The sequence below is a fragment of the Engraulis encrasicolus genome, chromosome 20 (genome assembly GCF_034702125.1).
Source record: "Engraulis encrasicolus isolate BLACKSEA-1 chromosome 20, IST_EnEncr_1.0, whole genome shotgun sequence".
Classification (NCBI taxonomy): domain Eukaryota; kingdom Metazoa; phylum Chordata; class Actinopteri; order Clupeiformes; family Engraulidae; genus Engraulis; species Engraulis encrasicolus.
This window is the reverse complement of record NC_085876.1, coordinates 30,930,832-30,956,577: the sequence shown is the minus strand read 5'-3', so window position 1 is coordinate 30,956,577 and position 25,746 is coordinate 30,930,832. Positions and strand designations below refer to the sequence as shown.

Below are 25,746 nucleotides of genomic sequence, written 5' to 3'. Positions count from 1 at the left end.
ATAAAAAGAGGGAGGGCCTTCAATAGAATGTTTTTATTTATTTCTTTGTTTCTGGTACAAGAAAAACAATATCAGTCGTGCATTTGGAGAGCAATGCACATCCGTGCATCCCAACAAACATAATCGTTTACTGGATATACCCACTATAAACAGTAAGTGTTATCGAAAAGGGGGAGAATGAAGCGGCGCAATGCGGACTGCAGCAAACTCCGTCGCCCGTTAAAACGGAACCGAATCACCGAGGGTATTCATAGCAGGTATGAAGTGTGGGGTTTTAGGGACTCGATCACACAACAATGGCGGCAACAATGTGAGCCCTGGCTGTCATAGAACTGTTTAATTGTATATATCGCCTGTCACACACAGCATCCAGCAGGCAACGATGCAGCTACTGACAAAGCTAGCCTCTTTAGCAAACCTTATTTGACTCCTCTGTTTAGTCATTTTAGGCCTCGTGGACAAGGCGCTATAACAAAAAACACATGCAAATAATTCCGCATACATCCCAGCACACAGCTGTTAATAGAATATTGCACAATTTAGTTGCATGCACATTACAGAGAAGTCTGGGAGCTACAACAGCTGTCTGACTTGAGGTTATCATGCAGCCTTATCCTTCAGCCAATTTGGCAGAGTGCCTCAACCACCAATGCCAATGTTAGCAAGCTGGTGAAGCTACCATGCAACACGCATGTACTACACTTGCATTTCAACACCAACACTGTTGGTGCCGTTATCTTGTCAATAATGGCTTTATTCATGAAAAAAGTCAAATGCTAGGTCTGTACAATAACCCCTGCTCTCTCTACTGTACACTGCCTGGCTTAAATTGGCTAATGTGGTTAGCTAGCTCCTCTTATTTGCTTTCGAGCCACATGATGGCCAGGTGAGCTGAGTTTGTCAGCTGTCACATTCTCCTCCAGTATGATGAGGGCAGTCTATTTCCTTATTTGTGTGTGGGAATTGTGTAAACAATAATTGCCCTGTAATCCAATATCCCATGTAAAATGGCAATAAACATTTATTTATGCCTTTTGAAGTCTACCCATTGCCCTCTTATTTTATTGTGCAGGTATACAAGCAAAGGAGATTTTTGAAATCAATCTAGGCAATCAGCATTCGAAGAAGAAATAAATGGCATTTTGTCTGCAACTTGTTATTAGGCTTTTAAGAACAAATGGTTTTATTGCTTGACAGCTGGGAGCACCTTAGGGGTAAACAAAGATTGTGTCACATATTTATAATCTATTACACTTCCCTTTGCCCGCAGCTGACTAAACAGGCAAATAATTCTGTTTAGTCTTTTTGGTCCAACTCTCTCTCTCTCAAGTTATTGCCTACAAACGTTCTTTTTCTATCTCTCTCCACAGTACCTTCTTGTACCTGAAATTCTTGGTGGTGTGGGCGCTAGTGCTTCTGGCAGACTTTGTGCTGGAATTCAGGTTTGAGTACCTGTGGCCGTTTTGGCTCTTCATTCGGAGTGTGTATGACTCCTTCAGGTATCAGGGACTGGTAAGTTAACACATCAGACCCATCACTTGTATGACCTAAATGATAGGCATTCAGTGTTTATAATCCTGTTCATCATTAAGACTGTCTCCCTTTTATCTTCCATTTGTGTTGCATAATTAATTGTGTACACTTAGCAAATTATTCACATATAGTCTTGCTCAGAGTGTTTTGAAAGGGTAGGGCCTATAGCATTAGCAGGCATATTTCTATTCTGTTGTGCATGTATTAGTCTGTAGTAGTCAGTTATATGACTTCATCTATGGCCCAAATATTCTCCAGATCACTTTGCTTTATAACCAGTGCATGAACCAAAGAAGTGAAAAGCCAACAATATTTTTGATGATGGTTAACAAGGGTGCTAAAGTGACTTAATGGTGCGAACGTTTGGGTTTGTTTGTAACTGATGTCAGCCTCTCTTCTCTTCTCTTCTCTTCTCTTCTCTTCTCTTCTCTTCTCTTCTCTTCTCTTCTCTTCTCTTCTCTCTGTCCTACAGGCATTCTCTGTGTTTTTCGTATGCGTTGCATTCACCTCAGATATCATATGCCTGCTCTTCATCCCTGTCCAATGGCTGTTCTTTGCCGCCAGCACATACGTGTGGGTGCAGTACGTATGGCACACAGGTGAGCACTTGTCTCTTTCACTTCAAGTTCAACGCGGCTTCTCACGGAGTCATGATTGCACCAGAGCTGTGAATGTATGGAATCATAGCCAAGTACAAATTGGGAGATTGAATGATTGTGAAAACTGCTGACTTGCAAACACTTGCCTCTTGCACTTGCACAATGATCCACAATAGTATAGTATCAGCATGTGATGAGCTTGTAGGGTACAAGAAAAGACATGTCCTGAGCAACTGGCTGGTCCACTTGATCCTGTAATCGTTGCACCTCAAATGAACCGTAGTTGACATAAGATTAGACTTGTTCTGAACGGTATCACCTGATATCCAGGTGCGGCCGCCTTATCGTATGTTTTTCTAAACTGCTCTTATTTGCATGCTGAACTCTGTCAGTCCTGAATAAATATCAAACTCCCATTTGCAAAAAAAATCACCCCCATACTTCGTCCCTAGATACTTCCGCTACTTAAAAAAAAAAAAATAGCTCTCACATTATTGAATATGAGAAACGGGGAGAAATTGAATTTCCATCTTTGTAATAGTTACAGAGGCTAAGCATGGAACCGTGCATCTGTCACAATGGATCATTCTTCCCTCTCTGATCTGTGATGCCTGTCAGCTTTCCTCTTGTCTGGCAGAACACACTACGTCTGTTTCTTTCACTCCATGCATGTCTTTCAGCAGACATAACTTAGTCTGACTTCCTATTGGGCAGATTGTTGCTGTGAACTTAAAAGCTACCTATTGGCCCTGTGCTAGGAAAAAAGAATGGATGCTGAATGCAACATACAAACTGAAACTTGATGCTTCAGTTTTATATAATTCATTTGGCTCACCCACATTGTTTAATATCCATTAGTGAATATAGGGATGGCTATGTCACTAGATGAAAGGGCCAAAAGCAGAGTTATGATGTATGTTCAGTGTTTGTTTTTCTTTATGCATGCCTTTTACCCTATGCCTAAGCTTACTTTGTGGTAGACTGTGATCCATTTTAAAAATACAACTACCTGAATGCAGGATAACCTACCTATTCCAATTTGATATTCAGATTTTCCATAATGCCCAAGTCCTATGCTTTCAGCCCTCACATACTGACATTGCCCTTTCTCTGTCTGTTAATTGGTAGCGAAATTATGAGAGGAACCTGAAATATTAAGAGACGTTCATTATGGAAAACAAAACAAACAACAAAACAACATTCCTTGAGAAGACAACTCAGTAACTACTTGGCCCAGTCAGTCATGGCCGTCATCGTTGCCACAGTTCCCCCTGAGCAAGTCTGGACTTGACGTGGGCTGCACATAGCCAGGAGTTACAGTAGTGTGTCAGTTCTGCTCCGCCACACACGGGGCCCTGTGGCATTTTTTTCTCCCCTTTGCTAAAACAAGGGGTTCCCGCCTTCTGATTATAGGCCAAGAAGCAGCATATAGTGGAAGAAGGCAATGTCTCGGTGAAAGAATGCTAAAAGGCCAAGCTCTTTCCATGTGTGCACACACACACGCACACACTGTGAATGATCGCGGGAGATGCTCTTACTGTCAAGACTTTGACAAGTGCCCTCCACATCTAAATGCAATCAGATGTTGAAATGGTACAGATGATTGAAGGCGTCTGTTGGGAAGACTGACATCCACCATACTGTTATTTCTGCTACTATCAATCCCATTGTACTCTATGTTTTCTCCTAAATGTTATTGGTCGGACATATGCAGCAACTGAACTTCAGTCGCAGTCCAATACCCTGTAAATGTATTAAACTGAATCGTTTTTTTCCCTCTTTCTCTGTGCTGTGCCTCCCCCCACGTGACAGAACGAGGAGTGTGCCTACCCACTGTCTCCCTGTGGATACTCTTTGTCTACATCGAAGCTGCCATCCGATTCAAAGACTTGAAAAACTTCCACGTTGACCTCTGCCGCCCTTTCGCCGCCCACTGGTAATTGCCACATTCGATTTCACTCGATAAGATGAGCGATTGAAATAAGAGTTAGTTTCACACAGCTCGGTCGAAAATGTGGTGTCATAACGGCACGAAAAGGAAGAGGGAACCTGTTGCTGTGTGTGTGTGTGTGTGTGTCAGGGTGTGTGTGTGTGTGTGTGTGTGTGTGTGTGTGTGTGTGTGTGTGTGTGTGTGTCGGGGTGTGTGTATGTATGTCTGTGTTTTTGTGTGTGTGTGTGTGTGTGTGTGTGTGTGTGTGTGTGTGTGTGTGTGTCGAGGTGTGTGTGTGTGTGTCGGTGTGGGGAAGATGAAACTCATCTCTGAGTCAGCCATGTATTTCCCAAAATAGCTCCACCGGATCATCTCATTGCACCACTTAAACTATGTAATCGAGCCCCACTCGAGGAGGCAGTTGGTGTATTTAAAAGAAAGAAAAAAAAAGTCGTGATCAGGATGTTCATGTAGCAAGATAATTTCTTACACAAGAGGGGGGAGGAAATTCAATGAGACACAGCAGTGTCTCATGAATGTCTTTCATTGCGCTCTTGATGCTGAAGAAACGATCAAATATTGCGCAAATATGTGCAGCACACATGAAACACTGAAAATCTGCATAGCATTCTAGTCAGAATTCAGAAATGTATAATTCAATTTTGTCACAATTCTCTTGTACATTGTGACTCACACTTTCTGGATGTGACTATTCTATATTATAGTCTCATTCGTAATATATATTTATATTTATAACTTGTTACATCGGCTGTGCTTTGACTGTCATGGAAGACCACTGTCACATTAAAGGGACACTGTGTGAGATTTTTAGTTGTTTATTTCCAGAATTCATGCTACCCATTCACTAATGTTACCTTTTTCATGAATACTTACCACCACCATCAAATTCAAAGTATTCATTATGACTGGAAAAATTGCACTTTTCATACATGAAAAGGGGGATCTTCTCCATGGTCCGCCATTTTGAATTTCCAGAAATGGCCATTTTTAGCTACAAAAATGACTGTACTTGGGCCATAATAGAAAATATTAGTTTATTACTTAGTAAACTTTCATGAAAATATCAAATTTGGCAATAGGCAACCCAGTTTCAATGAGCAGCATAGTTGCAGTACCTTTTTTGACCATTTCCTTCACAGTGTCCCTTTAAACTTTCTTTACCTGGTTTCCTGCTAACACGAAACTAAAAGAATGAGGCAGAAATAGCAGGGTTTACTGTTGTGGGAAAAAGTAATACATATAAGTAAAAGTAGAACTACTCTCTCAGTGTATCTACCTCATTCGATATGGTGAAATAAGTAAGGGTTAACGTTCGGCGAGAAGGTCGCTACCGTGGAATAGCAGCATGACAGAGAGAATCTTTAGACCCCGACGCGGAGCTGCTATTCCACAAAGCGACCGACTCGCCGAACGTTAACCCGCTTATTATATGGATATACTTAAATGATTCACACATGGCGGGGACATTTCTTTAGGCCTATTTAATGTTACGCTTATTATAGTTTTTCATGTCAAAAGATTGTAGCTGTGCAAAACAAAACAGTGCCGTTGTGGAACACCGCTAGGCAACAGCTAGGTAGCCAGGACAACAGGTGTTGTCTATCACAGCAGCTGATTAGAGTCTTGTTGAAAAGTCGCTTTAGCAGTGAAAAGTCTTGTTGCCGTTGACAGCGGTCTGTTATAGACCAACCCGTCCGTTATCGAAAAATAACAGACGTGCAAACGTTGGGGAGCCCCATTGAAATGAATGGAGCATTCGACCGATGACGTCACACCATATAATAATTGGTGTATAAACTGTGTAAGATCATGTACTAGTGTTGTAAATTACATCGATACAAGAGTAGTTCTACTTTTACTTGCCTCTGCCCATTCCTCCATTCCCTATTGTGGGCACGTGATCATTGTGCTTCTTCTTATGCTACTGACGCAGCCCTGCTACCTGATGTTTCTAAATATTTAAGATAAAGGGTGTGTCTTGCATCAGACTTTCCTCAGCTTACATGTTCTCCACTCCTGTGATCTCCCTCCCATCGTTGGCTACCCTATGTTGATCAGATAGAGTAGAAAAGACCACACTTGCTTGTTTATTCTCTTTATACGTTTTGTGTGAAGAGAATTGGCAAGAGAGTGTTGTCTTTTCTGTACTCCAGCTGATGACTTGTATTGAATGCATTGCACACCCAAAGACGATGAAGGTGATGACACCACAGGGCAACTTTTTGAGCAACATGATTGGCTCCTAATTTTCTGGTGAAATGATCAACAGGTTGTCTTCTGATCCAAGTTCTCATGATAAACAGTCCAAAACTAAATCTTATGGTATCATCCCCCAGGAGAATTGCTCCAAAAGTTGCATTGTGACCTTATTGTCACAGTCCATGAGTTTCAGTGCGCTATGATGTGAGACGTGTATCCCATGTTGTTAATCACAATCGCCAATGTAGCCGACTTTCCGTTTTCGCTATCGTCCTTGTGACCCCTATTCCTCAGTCACTCTATCGCCATCGGCTATCAGGGTGGTGGCCCTGGGTTTTGGCTTCAAGGACTATGTGTGACTTGTACCCTACTTTGATCATAATTGCCAACCTAACTGACTTTTTAAATTTAATTTTTCTCCATTTTACTTATGACCTACACCCCATCCGTGTCTCAGCATCAGCCATCCGGTGGTGACGGTGGTCAATGGCTTTAAGAGCTATGTGACTTGTACCCTATTTTGAGCATAATCGCCACTGTAACTGTTACTTCCATTTTTCGCTGTCTTACTTATGACCTACTGCTGTAACTTCCATTTTTCGCTATCTTACTTATGACCTACTTATGTCCGTCTCTCAGCATAGGCTACCTGGTGGTGACCCTGAGCTTTGGCTGCAAGAGCTACGTAACTTGTACCCTATGTTGGTCTTAATTGCCAACGTAACTGACTTTAATTTCACTTTTCCCTATCTTACTGATGACTTGCATCCCATTTGTCTCTCCGCATCGGCTACCCGGTGGTGACTGTGGTCAATGGCTTCAAGAGCTATGTGACTTGTACCCTATTTTGAGCATAATCGCCACTGTAACTGTTACTTTCATTTTTCGCTGTCTTATGACCTACTGTAACTTCCATTTTTTTTGCTTTCTTACTTATGCATCGGCTTTCGCTTTCTCAGCATCGGCTATCCGGTGGTGACGCTGGGCTTTGGCTTCAAGAGCTACGTGAGCTACAAGATGAGGCTGCGCAAGCAGAAGGAGGTGCAGAAGGAGAACGAGTTCTACATGCAGCTGCTGCAGCAGGCCCTGCCGCCCGAACAGCAGATGCTGCAGAGGCAGGAGAGGGAGGCAGAGGAAGGTCAGAAGACAACACACACACACACACACACACACACACACACACACACACACACACACACACACACACACACACACACACAAGCACATGTGCACACGCTTACTCTTCCCCCAACACACACACACACACACACACACACACAAGCACATGTGCACACGCTTACTCTTCCCCCAACACACACACACAAGCACATGTGCACACGCTTACTCTTCCCCCAACACACACACACACACACACACACACACAAGCACATGTGCACACGCTTACTCTTCCCCCAACACACACACACAAGCACATGTGCACACGCTTACTCTTCCCCCAACACACACACACACACACACACACACACACAAGCACATGTGCACACGCTTACTCTTCCCCCAACACACACACACTCACACACACATACGAGCACACGTGCACACACGCATACTCTTTCCCCCAACACTCACACTTGCACACATGCACATACATACTCTTCAACACACACACACAAGCTCATGTGCACACACGCTTACTCTCCCCCAACTCACACTCGCAATCACAGCATACTCTTCAACACACACATGAGCTCACATGCTCACACGCTTACACTCCCCCAACACACTCTCACATACAAATGTATACTCTTCAGGACACGCACTCGCACACATGCATGCACATTCATACCTTCCCCAACTTACACACACACACACACACACTCACTTGTAGGCACACACTTTGCCCAACACACACACACACACACACACACACACACACACACACACACACACGTTAACTCTTTTCCAACACACATGAGCACACGCTAATGTATACATTTTCCCCCCAATATATACAATATGTACACTGGATAGTTTGAATAATTAACTCCAAAATATTTCAGCCACATTTAACATAGACGTGGTCCAAAAGTTTTTCAGACATAATATGCTGCGCTCAATCTAAAACTGCTGTCTGTTTTGCACCCAGTGTGACCCCTTCTTGCCAGTCATCCTCCTGAATTCTCATATTACGTATTTGCATGCTCTTCCTATGCAATTTCTTTGTCCACCCATGTGCTGGCAAAATGCACAGCAGCTGTTGCTGCTCCTTCTTTAGTTTTGTATGCAGCTGTGAGTCTGCCCCATACTGAAGAGAAGCGCTGTAGTGCTACACAAATGTCACTCTCGATCCATGGAGAAGACATTTTTTTTAAAGATTTGATTGCTCTTTCAGAAATGATTTGGATTTTAGATTAAGACTGAGGGCCTCCGCACATCAGTTGCGACAGCACTGCGGAGCACTTTCGCTTCCGACACAATTCCGACTGCCGCACACAATTTCACCACTGCAGAGCATGGATAGTCAATAGGCGTCTCCGACAAAATAGAACTTGTCTCTACCTTTATAGACCAGGAGCCCAGGGGGGTCAGCCTAGTTGGGAAGGTTACCAATTTTTATGGGTACTATGATGTCTGGTATGGTCCCCAGATAGAGGAACAGCACGTCTGCCGGGTTCCCTCTGGTGGGTGTGGCCAGGGGGGCTGTAAAACTGGCACCCCAAAAATGGGCTAGATCAGTTGGTGAGGTTACCACTTGGAACCTGTTGTAAATTGTTCATCATAGTCCCCTGATAGAGAAATGACCACTGCCAGACATTTAGTGGTGGGTTACCCCCGGCAGACGCCCCCGTATGATGACACCCCCAAAAATGGGCTAGATCAGTTGGTGAGGTTACCACTTGGAACCTGTTGTAAATTGTTTGATATGGTCCCCTGATTGAGGAATGGCCACTGCCAGACGTTTTTGATGGTGGGCGGGGCTTGCCAGACATCATTAATTGGGGGGTAAAAAATGGGCTAGATCAGCTGGTGAGGTTACCTCTTGAAACCTATCATGAATTGTTCATCATGCTCCCCTAATAGAGAAATGACCACTGGCAGACATTTTCAGTGGTGGGGGACCCCCGCCAGACGCCCCAATATGATGACACCCCCCAATATAGGCAAGGTCATTCACATAAGGTTTGAACCAGACATGGTACAAAAGACAAACGACACACCACTTTTTTTTAGATAATTCCAATTGGGGAATTGATTGGAAGGGTCAACATGTTCATAGAAACTTGTTGTGGGTACTTTTTAGGACAAAAATGACTTTTCTTTAACAAATATTACAAATCCGGGCAGGAACCAGTTTGTAGGATTTCAAAATCAATGGAAAGATGACGTGTTTCTGACTTAAAAGTGCATTTTGTAGGATGGTGGCCAGAATATTTAATTAATATTCACTATTATGACCAAAGTACAATAGGTTTTGCAGCTTAAGATGTTGAGGAGATCCCCCTTCACATGTATGAAAAGTGTAATTTCCCCAATCATAATGAAATACTTAGAATTTGATGGTGTGGTAAACATTCATAAAAGGTAGGCTAATATTTGTGAATGGGACCAATTCAGGGACCAATTACGCTGACATTGAAGGCCTGTGAATTATACCAAGAAATTGCACAACTATGCACTACTGCACCACTATACAGCAGTTCTGAAGATTTAGAAGCAAAATATTTAAAAGGGGTATGCCACTATTTTGGGGCTGAATACGGTTAAAATCGTTGCCCTGGGTTTATAAAAGTGGTAAAGTGCCTTATTTTTCATGATGGGCGTTGTCTTGTTTTAAGGAGCGAGTAAGTATCTAAGCTGGTGAGACTCAATGGATCACACATGCATCTGTGATCCATTGACTTTCACTAGCTTAGCGATATACTCCCTCTTTTAACTTGTCTTAGAGCAAGACAACGCCTATAATGAAAAATAAGACACTTTACCACATTTATAAACCCTGGCAAAAGATTTTAACTGTATTAAGCCCCAAATTAGTGGCATACCCCTTTAACATAGGCATATACAGGAGGACCAACAGACAGACATTAAAGCGCAAGACAGGACCAGTAACAGTATACAAGTACTAAGAAATACTTGTTGTTCCAGTTATCAAGTCACAACATTCGGAAGCAGCAGAGTGTGTTGCATATTGCAGGTGCCCAGGCAGTTGTTGTGAGTATTGTAGTCACATACGTATGAAACGGCCATCTGGGTACTTTGCTCGTGAATGTGTGTTAAGCCCCTTATTGGGGGAAAACAAATTGAATGTCTCATTAACTTTACATGCTACATCGCCTAGCCTAAATGAACACAGTCCATGCTTCAGCCACGGCTATTTGGCTATAGGCCTATTATTTATATTATATATATATATATATATAATATATATTATATATATATAATATATTTGAATAGCCGGCAACACAACCACATTTTCGGGCATGTTGAGCATGAACAACGCTAGTCTACAGGTCAATTGACTTGCATTGGCTTCCCCCTCAATGTTTTCAACCAAAAGGGGTGTAATGCACATGACAAACGTCACACCATTTATACGTATAGTGCAGTTCCATGTATGTTTGTGTGTGTGCGAGTGCGTGCACACAGTCTTTTCCTTGGGGGCAGCAGCAACAAGAAGACATGGTGTTAAGAAGACTGCATGCATGTCCTGTTTTGCCTTGTTCTCCAGCTTATCAAATTGACCTCCATTAGGTGTTAAGGAGTGGCTTAATTGATGGCACCTCACTCTGCAATCAAGCTGCCTTTAAAAGCTGAAGGAACTGACAGTTCTTCATAGGTGCTCTATTTGGACCTGTGGCTGCTGCCGCACCAGTCAGGGTTTTTGTATTTAGGCATTATGATTTGGACTTTGTTTAATATTAAGTTTGTTAACGTCTTATCCTGGTGTACTTTAACAAAACCCCACAGGTTGGGTAACTTTAAAAGATGTGTGTTGTCCTTCAAGGTTAAGATTTGGTTCTGTTCTTAACCCCATAGAGCATGGTTCATGTGGGGGCATAATAATGGTGTGTTGTATGTTACAGGGCCCAGCCAGTCCTTGTGAATACTGCAGGTAAAGATGCAGTCACTGTGCACACCAATTCCATAGGTAGGCTATAGGTGTGTGTCTATCTGTGCAAACATGTAAAAAAAAAGGCATCAAGAAAGTTGTTTTAGTGGGGGTCATCTGTGTTCTAGGGCCAATCCCAATCCTTGCAAGTATTTCTCCTCCCATCCATCATGAACATTGTGCTCAGCTAGTGCCACTCATTCAAGTCGTCTCATAATGTGCTCTGTGCAAGTAGGTTTGCTGTGTCCCCTACCACAGTCCACAGCATGGAGGGGATGCTAGGAGACATGCCAGTACATCAAGGGACATGGATGAGGCCATAGGAGAGTTTGCAATCCAGCAGTGGAATACAACAGCAGTGTAGAAATGGGATTGGCCCTAGAACACAGATGACCCCCACTAAAACAACTTTCTTGATGCCTTTGCACTGTTTGCTATATGAACAAGAAGAGGTCCTGGGAGGGTGAATGAATTTATTATTGGATGTCTGACATGCCCTTCAAAGCACTTCATGATGCATTATGGTTGGTCGTAATTTAACAGGATAGGGAGGATTTCTTTGTCAGTGTCAAATGTTCAGTTGTTTTTTATTTGTTCACTTAATTATTTCTCAATACTTATATACTGTTACAAGCCCTGTCTTCCACTTCAATGTCTGTCTGTTAATGTCAGTCCTGTGTATGCCAATGTCGAGTATTTTGATTCTAAATCTTCAGAACTGCTGGAAAGTGGGAATTTCACATTGCTGTTTCTTAGTACAATTCACAGGCCTTCAATGTCAGCGTAATTTCTCCATGCATTACTTAAAGGTGCACCAGAGTAATATTTTCAGTTGTTTATTTCCCAGAATTCATACCGCCCATTCAAAATGTTACCTTTTTTATGAATACTTACCAACATCAAATTCTAGTATTCATTATGATTTATCATTAAAGTATTCATTATGACTAGGAAAATTGCACTTTCCATTGTTCTCCATTGTCTGCCATTTTGAAAGAGACATTTAAGCAGCAAAACGTACTGTACTTTGTTCATAATGATACATATTGGTTTTATTATTTTGTAAATATTAATGAAATATTCTGGCCACCATTCTACACAATGCACTTTTAAGTCAGAAACATGTCATATTTGCATTGATTTTGAAAGCCTACAAACTGGTTCCTGTCCCGGATTTGTAATATTTATTAAATTAAAGTCATTTTTGTCCTGAAAAGTACCCACAAACAAGTTTCTATGAACATGTTGACCCTTCCAATCAATTCCCCACGTTGGAATTATCTAAAAAAAAAGTGGGTGGTTGTTTGTCTTTTGTACCATGTCTGGTTCAAACCTTATGTGAATGACCTTGCCTATATTGGGGGGGTGTCATTGTATTGGGGCATCTGGCGGGGGTCCCCCACCACTGAAAATGTCTGCCAGTGGTCATTTCTCTATCAGGGGAATATGATGAACAATTCATGATAGGTTTCAAGAGGTAACCTCACCAGCTGATCTAGCCCATTTTTTACCCCCCAATTAATGATGTCTGGCAAGCCCCGCCCACCATCAAAAACGTCTGGCAGTGGCCATTCCTCAATCAGGGGACCATATCAAACAATTTACAACAGGTTCCAAGTGGTAACCTCACCAACTGATCTAGCCCATTTTTGGGGGTGTCATCATACGGGGGCGTCTGCCGGGGGTAACCCACCACTAAAAATGTCTGGCAGTGGTCATTTCTCTATCAGGGGACTATGATGAACAATTTACAACAGGTTCCAAGTGGTAACCTCACCAACTGATCTAGCCCATTTTTGGGGTGCCAGTTTTACAGGGGACCATTTTTCTGGGGACCATACCAGACATCATAGTACCCATAAAAATTGGTAACCTTCCCAACTAGGCTGACCCCCCTGGGCTCCTGGTCTATTATTTCATTATACAATCCGCAACATTTCGATCCAAAGGTGAAAAGATATAATGAAATTATTTTTGGAGCTCATACCCAATGTGCGGACCACTCTATCACACCCGCTACCACTTTAGTCTGGCACCTGGATTATTGTTTTGTGGATGTATGTACCCCAATCTCCAAACGCAAATGTTCCTAATGTTCTCACAGGGGGCAATGAATATTGTTGCCAATAATGATCCTTAGTAATCATTACTGAAAGACATGTAAATGTCCTAATCCCGCTTACACTGCAATGACCTCTTCTCTTGTCTTTTCTCCTCTCCCTGTGCTTTGTCATCCACCCCCTGACCACCACCGCAGCCGCCAACAAGGGTGCCTCGGACAGCGACTCCACCACAGCAGTCTCCCAGAACGGTGCTCCGGCCTCTAAGAAGCCGCCCGTCACGCTGCCCGAGCTCGAGTACAGAGAAAAGGGTGGCAAAGATGGTGGCGGCGGCAAAGACAAAGACCGCGAAGCCAAGAAACAACAACAACAGCATCAGCATCAGCAGCAACACAGCATAGGCATCAACAACAACATCTTGCACTCGGTGGACTCCAAACTCCAGGAGCTGGAATACCTGGAGAACCACCTGAGCAGCAGCAGTAACAGCAGCAAGAGACTGAACAATAACGAGCTGGCCGGCAGCGCCGAGAGCCTGCTCGTCAACAAGGACGAGGCGGGCTCCCCTCCTCCTCCAGCCCATAACAATAACAACCATCACACGTCCACTTCCTCCTCCTCCTCCAATAAGAACTATAAAAACGCCACAGGGGGCGGGAGCTCGTCGCCGCGCAGCCACAGCTCCACCAATGGCAGCGTGCCCTCGTCGTCGGGAGGAGGCTCGTCGTCGTCCGGCGGCTCCTCGTCCAATAAGAACGAGAAGAAGCAGAAGTGCTCGGGCGGGAAGAGCCCCGCGGCGCACAAGGATACCATGGAGAACTGTATCCCCAATAACCAGCTCAGTAAGCCGGACGCCCTTGTACGGTAAGAGCCTGTCTGTCCAAATAGGTATTCGTGGGTTTGTGTGTTTGTCTGTGTGTGTCTTTGCACTCCTCTCACATACTTGCCTTGTTGTAGAGCAAGCTGCGGTATGTTTCTGTTTAAGTTGTCTTGGTGGAGGCAGCTCTCTTCTCCATGCTGTGCACATTGCCTGATTTCTAGGGCCTCCACCTTGCCAATAACTTCATCAAACTGGTCACCTCGTTAGCCATTATCCCTTACATCAATGTTACATTGTTTCCTATATCAATTATCTCTGTGTCTGTCTGTGCATTTCGTTCTGTCTCTTTTCATTTCTGTCAATATGCTGCTCTTGGATACCTTTTCATTTTTTCTCCTCAGTGGCACACTTCATCTTTCTCTTGGGAACTCCTCCTACCGAACTTGTCACTAACACAAAGTCAGCCAGAGAGAACTGCAAATAACAGCAATAACATCCCTCTCTCTGCACCTTTCTTTCTTTCTTTCTTTCTTTCTTTCTTTCTTTCTTTCTTTCTTTCTTTCTTTCTTTCTTTCTTTCTTTCTTTCTTTCTTTCTTTCTTTCTTTCTTTCTTTCTTTCTTTCTTTCTTTCTTTCTTTTTTTCTTTCTTTGCTTCCTTCCCTCCCCAGGCTGGAGCAGGACATTAAGAAGCTGAAGGCGGACTTGCAGGCGAGCCGGCAGCTGGAGCAGGACCTGCGCAGCCAGATCAGCTCCCTCAGCAGCGCCGAGCGCAGCATGCGCTCCGAACTGGGCCAGCTGCGCCAGGAGAACGAGCTGCTGCAGAACCGGTGAGCAAACCCGACTGTGGTGCAGCGGTAGAACCAGGGCTCTAAGTCAACACCAGCCAACCGGCCAAATGCTGGTGAAATTTCAGTTTGGCTGGTAGCTGTACCAACTTAGTAGCCGTTTTGACCCATTAGTGAGTGTGTGATCTACTAGCCATTTTGGCTGGTAATGAAAAAAACTGTAGAGTCCTGGGTAGAACCATGATGTGGCCTGGCAATCTTTAAAGCACACTTCAGAAACGGAAAGCCCACCTGAGAAACTCCCATTGTCATTGTGACGCAGCACTCCACAGCACACAGTGCTCTCTCTACATAGCAAAATTGAATTTATGCCTGACCCATGCAAGTGGGCAGCCCTTTACGGCGCCCGTAGGAAGTGGTTCAGTGGGACCATACCATTGTGGGATCAAGTACGGTGTCCTAAGGGGGTGTGATCCTCTGTCTTCTTTCTCTGAGGCGTATAGTGGCGTCTTTCATGCAGTGTTTACTACTACCATCTATAGTGCGAAGGTAACTCCATTCTCAATCTCTGCTGGTCTCCTAAAGGGGCGTTCACCCTACGTCTCATGGATCCTGGCAAAGTACCCCTATGGATAGTCTCTACATTATCAATGATGTCTACCAGTGATGTACAGACTGGATTCCTTACTTATACAAAACAGTGCCACATATTCCAAATGACCTGGTTTTGCGTGGTGGGACAGGTAAAACCAGCTCTTTCGGAATATGTGGCACTGGATTGTAAACCAGGTTGTCCATCACAGATCTCTACTTCCATGGTCAAGAAAATGTCTACTGACACCAGTTAAGTTTAATGTCTTAGAGACAGACTATTCAAGAGGTCATTCAGAGGCCTGTGCAGTAACTGGAATTGCACTGCACTCTGATTTGTGTCTACCGTGTTTGTTCTGAACACAGATTAAGATTAGACTAAGGTTGGCCACACTTGCCCCCATGGCACTCACAATGAACTTCCTTTAACATTGGCACAGTTGCAATCAACGAAGGGTTTAATAGATGGGTTAAAGGTGGTTGTGCAGGTTAAGATTCAAAACACACAGAAAAGTACACATTTAAACTATTATCCATAGTATTTGATTTGGTTGGGTACCACGAAACATAATATTATGTAAAAAAAAGTGGCCGTTATTCTTTCCCCATAAAGCAGTGCATGACCTCCCGTTGGGCACTGGAGACCCAAGGTTCTACAGCCTCTCTGCTGAGGGGGAGTCCCTAATGTGACGTCATCACTAAAATCATCAGTGATGGTTGACTTGCACAACCACCTTTTAAGCATCACCAAAGTTCACCAAATAAACTACCAGCAAAGATACCAGCGTGCGGTGATTCATCCTTCATTTACTTGGATTACTCTTACTGCACATCACCAGCACCTGGACAGTGGTTGTGCACAGGGACGTTACTTTGAGTACCTTTTTAAGCATCTTTTTCTCAGGAGACCCCCATTGAGAAACACTATTGTAAACTGAAAAGATTCATCATCTACTTAAAATGTAGTCCGCTGTATCACTTAACCCTGTTCTTGGAACACCCTGCAGGTTGCACAACGCGGTGCAGGCTAAGCAGAAGGACAAGCAGACCATCGTGGCGCTGGAGAAGCGTCTGAAGGCGGAGCAGGAAGCGCGGGCCGCGGCCGAGAAGCAGCTGGCTGAGGAGAAGAAGAGGAAGAAGATGGAGGAGGCCACGGCAGCGCGAGCCGTCGCCCTCGCCGCAGCATCCAGGTTAGGACACACACACACTGAGTGCATCTTAATATGCCACCTTGCCTCCTCCACTTGCGCTTGTCTCCTCGCCCCGCCTCTTGGCCCCTCCTCCGTGGCGAAAACGATAAAGTTTCCCAGCTGTCAGCCTAGCCACAACAACTTTTGAGGGACTGTTTTTCATTCACCATCCCAATTGCAAACGAGAAAAAGACTCTACAATTGAGCTTTTGCAAGATATTGAAATATAATGCTGTTGTCAGTGATGTCATCATGACGAGAAGCGAGTGGAGGAGGCAAGTGGAGGAGGCAAGGTCCCATATTAAGATGCACTCACACACACACACACACACACGCACACACACAAGATGGAGGAGGAGGCCACAGCCTGGCCCTGCACCATCACTCTCGTTGCAGCCTCCAGTCTTGGAGATGCACTTCTTAAAGGTGCACTGTGTAATATTTTTAGTCGTTCATGCTGTCCATTCACAAATGTTTTTTAACATGTACTTACGGCCAACATTAAATTCTATGTATTCATTATGACTGGGAAACTTGCATTTTACATAAATGAAAAGGCAGATCTTCTCCATGGTCCGGCATTTTGAATTTCCAGAAATAGGCATCTTTAGCTACAAATGTTACTGTCCTTTGGTCATACTGGTAAATATTGATTTATTATTTATTTATATTCATGAAAAGATCTAATTCAATTTTCAAATTTCAATGAGCAGCGTAGGTGCAATACCTACTTTGGCCACAATCTTACACAGTGCACCTTTTAAGTATCGGAGATAATCAAATTGCTGACCAATGCCCTAGCTCCATAACATAGTAGAGGTGGAAAAGTAATTGGGGAAAAATATTGTATCGTGGGGCATTCTTAAGTATCGAAAATAATCGAATTGCTGCCTTAGGAAATCGATATGAAATCGTATCGTCATCAATTTGCTTATCTGTTGTATGCATTAATTTCAGAGAGTAATGACCCAATTAAATGTGTGTCTGTGTAGAGGGGAGTGCACAGACTCTCTGCGCGGGCGCATCCGTGAGCTGGAGTCGGAGTGCAAGAAGCTCACGCAGGACATGAAGCTGAAGGAGGAGCAGATCCGAGATCTGGAGGGCAAAGCACAGGTCAGACACACACACACACACACACACACACACACACACACACACTGGACGTTACGTAAGGTCTGCACACACTCACAGGAATGTACATCAGGTCTACACATATTACATACACAGCAAGGCATTGGTCACACACACACACGGGAAGGCATGTCTGTTCTACACACCACAGCAAGGGTTCTTTCCAGTATCCTTACTCCCGTCCATACCTGTCGCCCTAATTTTACGGGAAACTCCCTAATTTTAACTCATTTCCCGCTTTCTTCCCGATTTGACAATTTTCCCGGAAATATCCCGATTTTTCACATTATCAAAAAAACACACAGTCGGTCCAGTAGGCTAATAATGCCCACGGCCCTGTCAGTAAGCCTGACAAGCCACACCCCCTCTTGAAGAGAGACCGAGAGGGTCTTGCTTATCAAGCTACCTGCCAGTAGATTTTATGCCAGATGCCACCAAGAATTTAAGTTCCTTGAAAATACGAGCAGTCACCCTCGCGTGCCCACTCTTTTGCCTCAGAAACCGTCAGTTCATACAACGCTGTAAACAGCCTTGGGACAGCGAACCATGCGATTAACCTAATCATAACCCGCACCAGCACAAAGTTTTTGCATGAGCCCCAGACAACTTTAGCGTCAAAACAACATGAAGAAACTGATATTTCATTGTTTTTCACGCTATATGCTCATTTAACGTGCGCTGGGGGATTTTAGACGGGCTCTGTCTTAACACGCGGAGTGTTGTGAAAAGCAGAACGCACCGTCTCTATCGTCCCGTTGTCTGTCAGGATTTGGCCTATAGAAAATTTCCCGAATTTTGGCTTAAAATATGGGAATTTTCCCGAATTTTGGTTGCTCAAAGTTGACCGGTATGCTCCCGTCCTTGACCTTTGCTTGTGGCTTCACGTTTCACTTACGCCCCGCCTCTGTGGAGAAGGCAATACAGTTCCCCCGTTACCTACTACAACTTTTGGGGGACTATTCCCCATTCAACATCCTAATTGCAAAATGAGCGTTGAAATTAGATGAATGACATTTGAATAGTGCATTTGCGAGGTATTGAAATAAACTAATGTTGTCAGGCCACAGGCACAAGGGAGAACGGCAGTTAGACTAATGTCTTGTTTTTTTTTCTAATATCCTGACACACACAGCAAGCTTGGAGTCTGCTCCAAAAACATGCCTGCACATAATCGCACAACGCACCTTACTCTCCAGCTAACTAGAAAAAGACTTATCAACTAACGATAATTATTTTCGGCCTGGCCTGGTCGAATGGCTCAATTTTAAAAAATTGAAAAACTTGACACACCAGTTTTGAACAGCTGGCACACCTTGAGTGGTGTTTCTCTGGCACCTTGTATGCAATACTGGCAATCTTAAAAACACACATGTACCCCATCATGCACACTTGAGACAATACAATGTGTTATCAATAGGGTTTGGCTAGCTATGCTTGTGGATGTGAACGAGGGATCGCCAGCTAGCCTCAGCAATGCACAAAGGCACTCAAACCGTCTCTGTGCAAAATGTTCAGTACATTGACTGTTCCGTTTCCCCAGACATCTACTGTGCTCATCATTCTCACCAAGTGGGCCCTTGTGTGTGTCTGTCACATTCTCTTTCCCTATGGCCCATGCTACCAGTAGTACAAGTGTGGTCCTAATGGAACACTCTGACAGACAGCCAAAAAAGGGGCCTGATTCTGCATTTTGTATAGAGCTGTAAAATATGCACTCTTTTTTTGCTGGCTCTCATCACTTTCACTCACAGTGTTTGGCTCTGCCCCAAGGAGTGTGTGGTTGGCTCTTTGCCACTGTAGGGAAGACATGAATCTCTTTACGGCTTGGAAATTGTCTAAATATTAATGCAATTATGTAGTCAATCACTGGCTCCGACTAATCAAACTTGTCACACGCTTGTTGGCTTTCTGAGGAGGATTTAATCAGGCGTTGCTTGACATGATTTAGAAATTTGAAAGAAAAAAAAACCCTTTTAGCCTAAAGATGAAAACGCTCCTGATGGCAATGATTCAGTTTTTCTTAGGTCATACAGTAAGCTACAACTTCTCCATGAATGTTGAACATTTCTGTCAATATTGGTATTTACATCATATGGCCAATAAAAATGTGATGACATGTAAATGTATGGGTGGAATTAGTTCCTTCTTGTGACCATGTTTTTAGAACAATTTAACAGAAATGTAAGAAATTTCAAAAGGTGAACAAACTTTTTCCTATGGCTGTGTATATATAGAATATATCTACTCATTAGAAACTGTTCTCATCCTAAAGACTAGTCTAGTCATTTCTATTACTTGTACTCTTATTTCTGAGTGTGACTGCTTTCTGGGTTCTTAACCAATTGTGTTCTGGAGACACATATACGAGGTTTTTGGGATTTTGAGATTTTAGCTGTTTTATTAACTATGTGGGTATGTAAGAGCTGAATGAACACATTACAATGCAAGGGGAGGGTCTTTGCTTTTAAATTTAACTCATTTCATGTTTGTATGTGCTTCGGAGGCTGATTAGGATTAATAGGAAGAGGGCATCCTTTCCCAAAAAGGGCTTAGGTCAAAATGGGTTAATATAGATCCCCATAGACCTACAGATGTCAAATTCCTTTTCGTTTAAATGTTTTTGTGATTCGTCCTAATAAATAATGTTGATTCTCCTTTATAAAATTCTCCTCTTGTTTCTGTTACTCCCTGTCTGACAGGAGCTGCGCAAGTACAAGGAGAACGAGAAGGAGACGGAGGTGCTGATGTCGGCGCTGTCGGCCATGCAGGACAAGACCCAGCACCTGGAGAACAGCCTGAGCGCCGAGACGCGCATCAAACTGGACCTCTTCTCCGCCCTGGGTGACGCCAAGAGGCAGCTGGAGATCGCACAAGGTACTTTGGACACTTCCTGTTTTGGCTACCTAGCACCGTTTTCCTTCTCTTTGTAGCCTGCGCCCGCCCATACGAACTGTGGCGCTACACAAAGGTTTGTTTCTCCTTTAGTCTGGCGAGGCACGCTATCTAGAATAGGGATGTCATAAGGCCCGGGGGCCGGATGTGGCCCACCACATGGTTTAAGTGCAACCTCAATCACGTTCATCGCAATTTGAAAAAAAAAAAACACAATCCAATCCGTTTTACTCAATCCTGTTATTTTCTAACCAAATGCACCTGATCTCGGGCTGAGGAACTGAGACTATTTCCTACTGAAATTAGGAACCAGTGTTTTTGAAAAAGATGGAATAATTGCAGGTGTCTCGCACAACAAATGGTTCTAGCTAAAGCTCGTTTTGAATATCAATAGAGTATAGCCATACCGTAGCCTTGTACTAAGCCATTCCAAACCCTCTGTGCGAAATAGATGAATTGATAAACCATCATTGGTGAGAGGGGTGAACTTGATTAAAATTTGAAATGCGGTTCCCCACCTCCCTCATCTCCTCCCCCATTCGCTGATTAGGCCGTTGTCTGCTCTTTAACTTGAGCATTTATGTCTACCAAGGCCAGGCTAAACTACAGTGAAGTAGCGGGTTTGAGAACTGCTCTCTGGACTGCATAGGAAGACTTCAATTACACAGCCAGTTAGACTAAGTGTCGGTCTGTATGATTGATTAAGATGGACAAGTACAAGAGGTTTCTCCTTCATGGCTTCCCCCCAAGGGAAGTACAAGTGGCAAGTTGCTACAAGAACAAGAGTCGCCACTCTCTGTTAGTAACAAGCACTCGAACACTCTTCTGTTCTAAAAACATTTGTTTTCGGTAACACTTTATTTTAGGGATACATCTATTAGCACTAATACATACAATATTAATGCCTATGTAAGTAACTTGTAAGGCATGTACTAAGCAAAATAAGACAGTTGTTAAGCATGTATTCACAAATGTCTTGTTCATGCCCAATTAGGGATTTATTACTAATATAACCTTAGTAAGGACCAGTAAGCCTATATTTCTATTTATTAGTAAGTAGTAAGTGGCAGAATACAATGTGTATAAGCTCCCGACACACTGTGTGAACAAACCCTGAACAGTGTGAAAACAGATGCGGAATAAGGGTCCCTATTCTAAAGTGATGCATTGGTCAGCTCAGATGGCTCAGGGCCTCCACACTACCAAAGTCCCCCTTGTTACCTAGGGCCCCCACACCACCCAGGCCCGCACTACCTAGCCCCCCCAATTAAATAATTAATATTTGCCCAGTTAAGTCATCTAGTTTTCTCTTGTTCATATCAATGTGTGGAAGGTAACAGGAGCCTTTATATAGCAAGGATTGAACGTACACTTGTCAATGACGGTGGGTTGGTGAGATGTAATTTTTTTCATGTACCACTGATTTTTAATTGTAAAAAAAACCAAAATAAATGCAGAACATTAGAATAATAGTTTTGAAGCAAAACTAAACTATTCTTTTGTGATAATTGAGTTAATGTTCGAGAACATTTGCTTCAAGAAGTGCAGTGCATGATGGGTACGCAATCTAGGCCAACAGACAACCTACCCAGCTCTGAGCCTACGTCCTTAGCTCCTCCCCTCACTCGTGAAATTTAGTTGCTATCCAAACAATTTGCCATGTATGTAACAACAGAAATATTATCATTGCTGCATTGGCCATGCATTGCATTTCTAACTAAGGGTATACCCATCATGCACTGCACTTCTTGGAGATTATTATTATTAACTTATTTATCACAAAGGAATAGCTTAGTTTTGCTTCCAAACTATTACTCATCGTTATATTCTGCATTTATTGTAGGGTTTTTACAATTAAAACTAATTGGTGTATGAAAAAAATTACATCTCACCACCCACCGTCATTGAGAAGTTTACGTCCAATCCTTGCTATATAATGCTTCCTATTACTCACCCTTTTAATAAGTAGATAAAGTGAGATCTACGCGACGGAGGAGACAATTTCAAATTTAGAAATGTTCTTACACTTTGCTTTCCGAGGAGGGGGGGCGGTAGAGTCGGGGCCCTAGGTAGTGTGGGGGCCCTATGCCATCTGGGCTGACCAATGCATCACTTTAGAATAGGGACCCTTATTCCACATCTGTTTTCACACTGTTCAGGGTTTGTTCACACAGTGTACCAGGAGCTTATACACATTGCATTCTGGCCCTTACTGCTTAGTCATAAATAGAAATCTAGGTCTACTAGGTCCTTACTAAGGTTATATTAGCAATAAATCCCTAATTGGGCATGAACAAGACATTTGCGAATAAATGTCTAACAACTGTCTGATTTTGCTTAGTACATGCCTTACAAGTTACTTACTAAGGCATTAATATTGTATGTATTAGTGCTAATAGATGTATCCCTAAAATAAAGTGTTACCTTGTTTTCTTTAAGAACCACTTATTGCAACCACTCAAGAACTTATTGCAAGTCTAACACACAAACTGCCTAAAAAAACGAAATGTATTCTCAGCTTCCACTGATAATCGGATACACTTCCCTGAGCTTGAGCTTTTTTATATACTCTGATTGATTTTTTTTTTGTCTCCAGCAACTCACTGAACAAAGTATGATGCAATATAATGTAACGAGTACACTTCCGACACGGAACCTTTGCAACAAAAAGGAAATGTCAGAAGCTCAGTCAGTGTACATGTAAACAAAAGTTTATTTTAAAAGCTACCTAACCAGCCCATGCCAGGTGTGTGTGCGTGCGTGTGTGTGGGTGCGTGCGCGTGTGTGTGGCGTGTGGGTGCGTGCGCGTGTGTGCGCGTCTGCGTCTGCGTGTGTGTGTGTGTGTGTGTGCGTGCGTGTGTGTGAACCAGATCACACTGGTGATCCCGCATTGTTTCAGCTTGAGGGCAAATGCAGAACTAAATTATTATAGATGAGGCGGTGCTCTTTTGTCTCTTTGGCATACCGTCCCAACCAGTTTTAGAAGTTGTGTGGCACTGCCAGTGCACACAGCCAGCAAGACCGCATCCGGCATTTGAACTCTTGGATGCAATGCTTTAACAGGATGAATGGCACTTTTGTCACCTAACCATTGACAGTAACTGAGTGTAAGGTAGGTTTTGTCATTTTGTGGTGAGAATGCAATACAATTCTGCTTCCATCCTGCATGGATGTAGCTTGGGAACTCCCATGCTACCTTTTAGTTCTGCACAATCGTTCCGGTCTGAAAGACCGCATGGAAGCTTTACTCAGAAACAGACCAGATCATATGGCTCGTTCAAAAAGTCGAGAATCCCAAGATAGCCTACCTAAAACCTCGGGAAAGTGGGTGTGAACATTTAGTGACGCAATGTCAGATCGATAATTATCGAGGTTGATCTCAGACGGAAGTATACAACAACGAGTTCCCGAGCTTGTATTTTGTGTGACGAGACACACATCATCAACATGGCGCCCATGCATGCAACTGGCATGTAAACAGTATCATAAATGCTAAATATCATCTTGTAATCACTATCAACAACACCAGTTAATGTCATTCAATTGCAGATGCACATATGTCAGTAATGCTGGTCTCTGACTGTTTAATTTAGCTTACTTCAGCTAAAATGATATGTCGTGGATGTGGAGGTGAAAAAAAGAAGAGGACCAAAACAAAACAAGCATGATTCCGGGATCAGTGGCGTTCATGCGCCAAATTCCAGAACTCGGTTGACATGTCAGCAGTGTCGTCAGCTGTCTCGAGAGGTCCCGAGCCCGTGAAATCCCTGTCTGTTCAATCAGAGGGCGGGGCAGGGTGTCATAATGGCCGAGTGTCCCGCCCCCTACGGAATTTACAGTAGGCAGGTCACCAGACCTAATCCCACTTGTGATTTAGGTCTGGTGGTAACCAGGAAAGTATGGTCACGTATGCAGACAAATCTCTCTGCTTCCATCCTTCCATTACAATTACCAGGGCTACTTTTAGGTGGAGAACAATTCTTTCTTTCTCTCTCTCTCTCTCTCTCTCTCTCTCTCTCTCTCTCTCTCTCTCTCTCTCTCTCTCTCTCTCTCTCTCTCTCTCTCTCTCTCTCTCTCTCTCTCTCTCTCTCTCTCTCTCTGCCCCCGGTCTAACCATTTCCCCATCTCCTCCTCTTCCTCCTCCTACCCCTGTTGCAGGTCAGATCATGCAGAAGGAGCAGGAGATCAAGGAGCTGAAGCAGAAGATAGCGGAGGTGATGGCGGTGATGCCCAGCCTGTCCTACAGCAGCGAGGCCAACAGCATGAGCCCCGTGGCGCCCCACTCCTACTCCTCCAAGTTCATGGACACCAGCCCCTCCAGCCTTGACCCCAACGCCTCCGTCTACCAGCCCCTCAAAAAGTGAACTTTGACCCCCCCCATCCTCACACACACACACCATCCCCTTCCATCTATCCAGCCAGCCATCCATCCATCCATCTTTACTTCCTTCCATACCTCTGAGAGAAGGTAAAGCAGCCGCTTTCTTCTCACAACCTCTACACCAGCCCTCCTCCTCCCCTCATTCCCTCCTTCCATTCCATTTTCCTTTGTTCTGTTCTTGTTTTATTTCTCTACCCAATCTTTTGTTGTTCACTTTGGTTACAACTTTGACGAGGTTTTTGTGTGCTTGTGTGTGATTGTGAATGTGCGCTACTGCGTACGTGAATGTGTATGGATGTGGGATTTATGCTATATTTCTCTCCTTTTTCTGCCCCTCCTTCCCCCAGTCGAGCCTTTTTTTTGTATTGTGACTCGTTTGCTTATTAGCTAGAGAAAGAAGGAAGGTAAGGGATTCTGTGTTGATGACAATTAGGCCATTTTGTGTTCTATTCTTTTTATTACACACACACACACACACACACACACACACACACACACCGTCAACCATGCATATGACACACAGATAGCCTAAAGGTTCTTTTC

General features: G+C 43.6%; 1 protein-coding gene across 1 annotated transcript; it reads left to right on the top strand.

Moving 5' to 3' along the window:
* Window positions 1-5: 5 nt before the first annotated feature.
* Window positions 6-25,497, top strand: maco1a (macoilin 1a). The gene is made up of 11 exons (XM_063185776.1): window positions 6-257; window positions 1,371-1,512; window positions 2,006-2,132; window positions 3,945-4,068; window positions 7,242-7,420; window positions 13,611-14,277; window positions 14,902-15,060; window positions 16,617-16,799; window positions 17,792-17,912; window positions 20,630-20,804; window positions 24,981-25,497. Exons 1-11 carry the CDS (start codon window positions 178-180, stop codon window positions 25,184-25,186), a joined length of 2,163 nt encoding a protein of 720 aa, XP_063041846.1. The 5' UTR covers window positions 6-177; the 3' UTR covers window positions 25,187-25,497.
* Window positions 25,498-25,746: the final 249 nt, after the last annotated feature.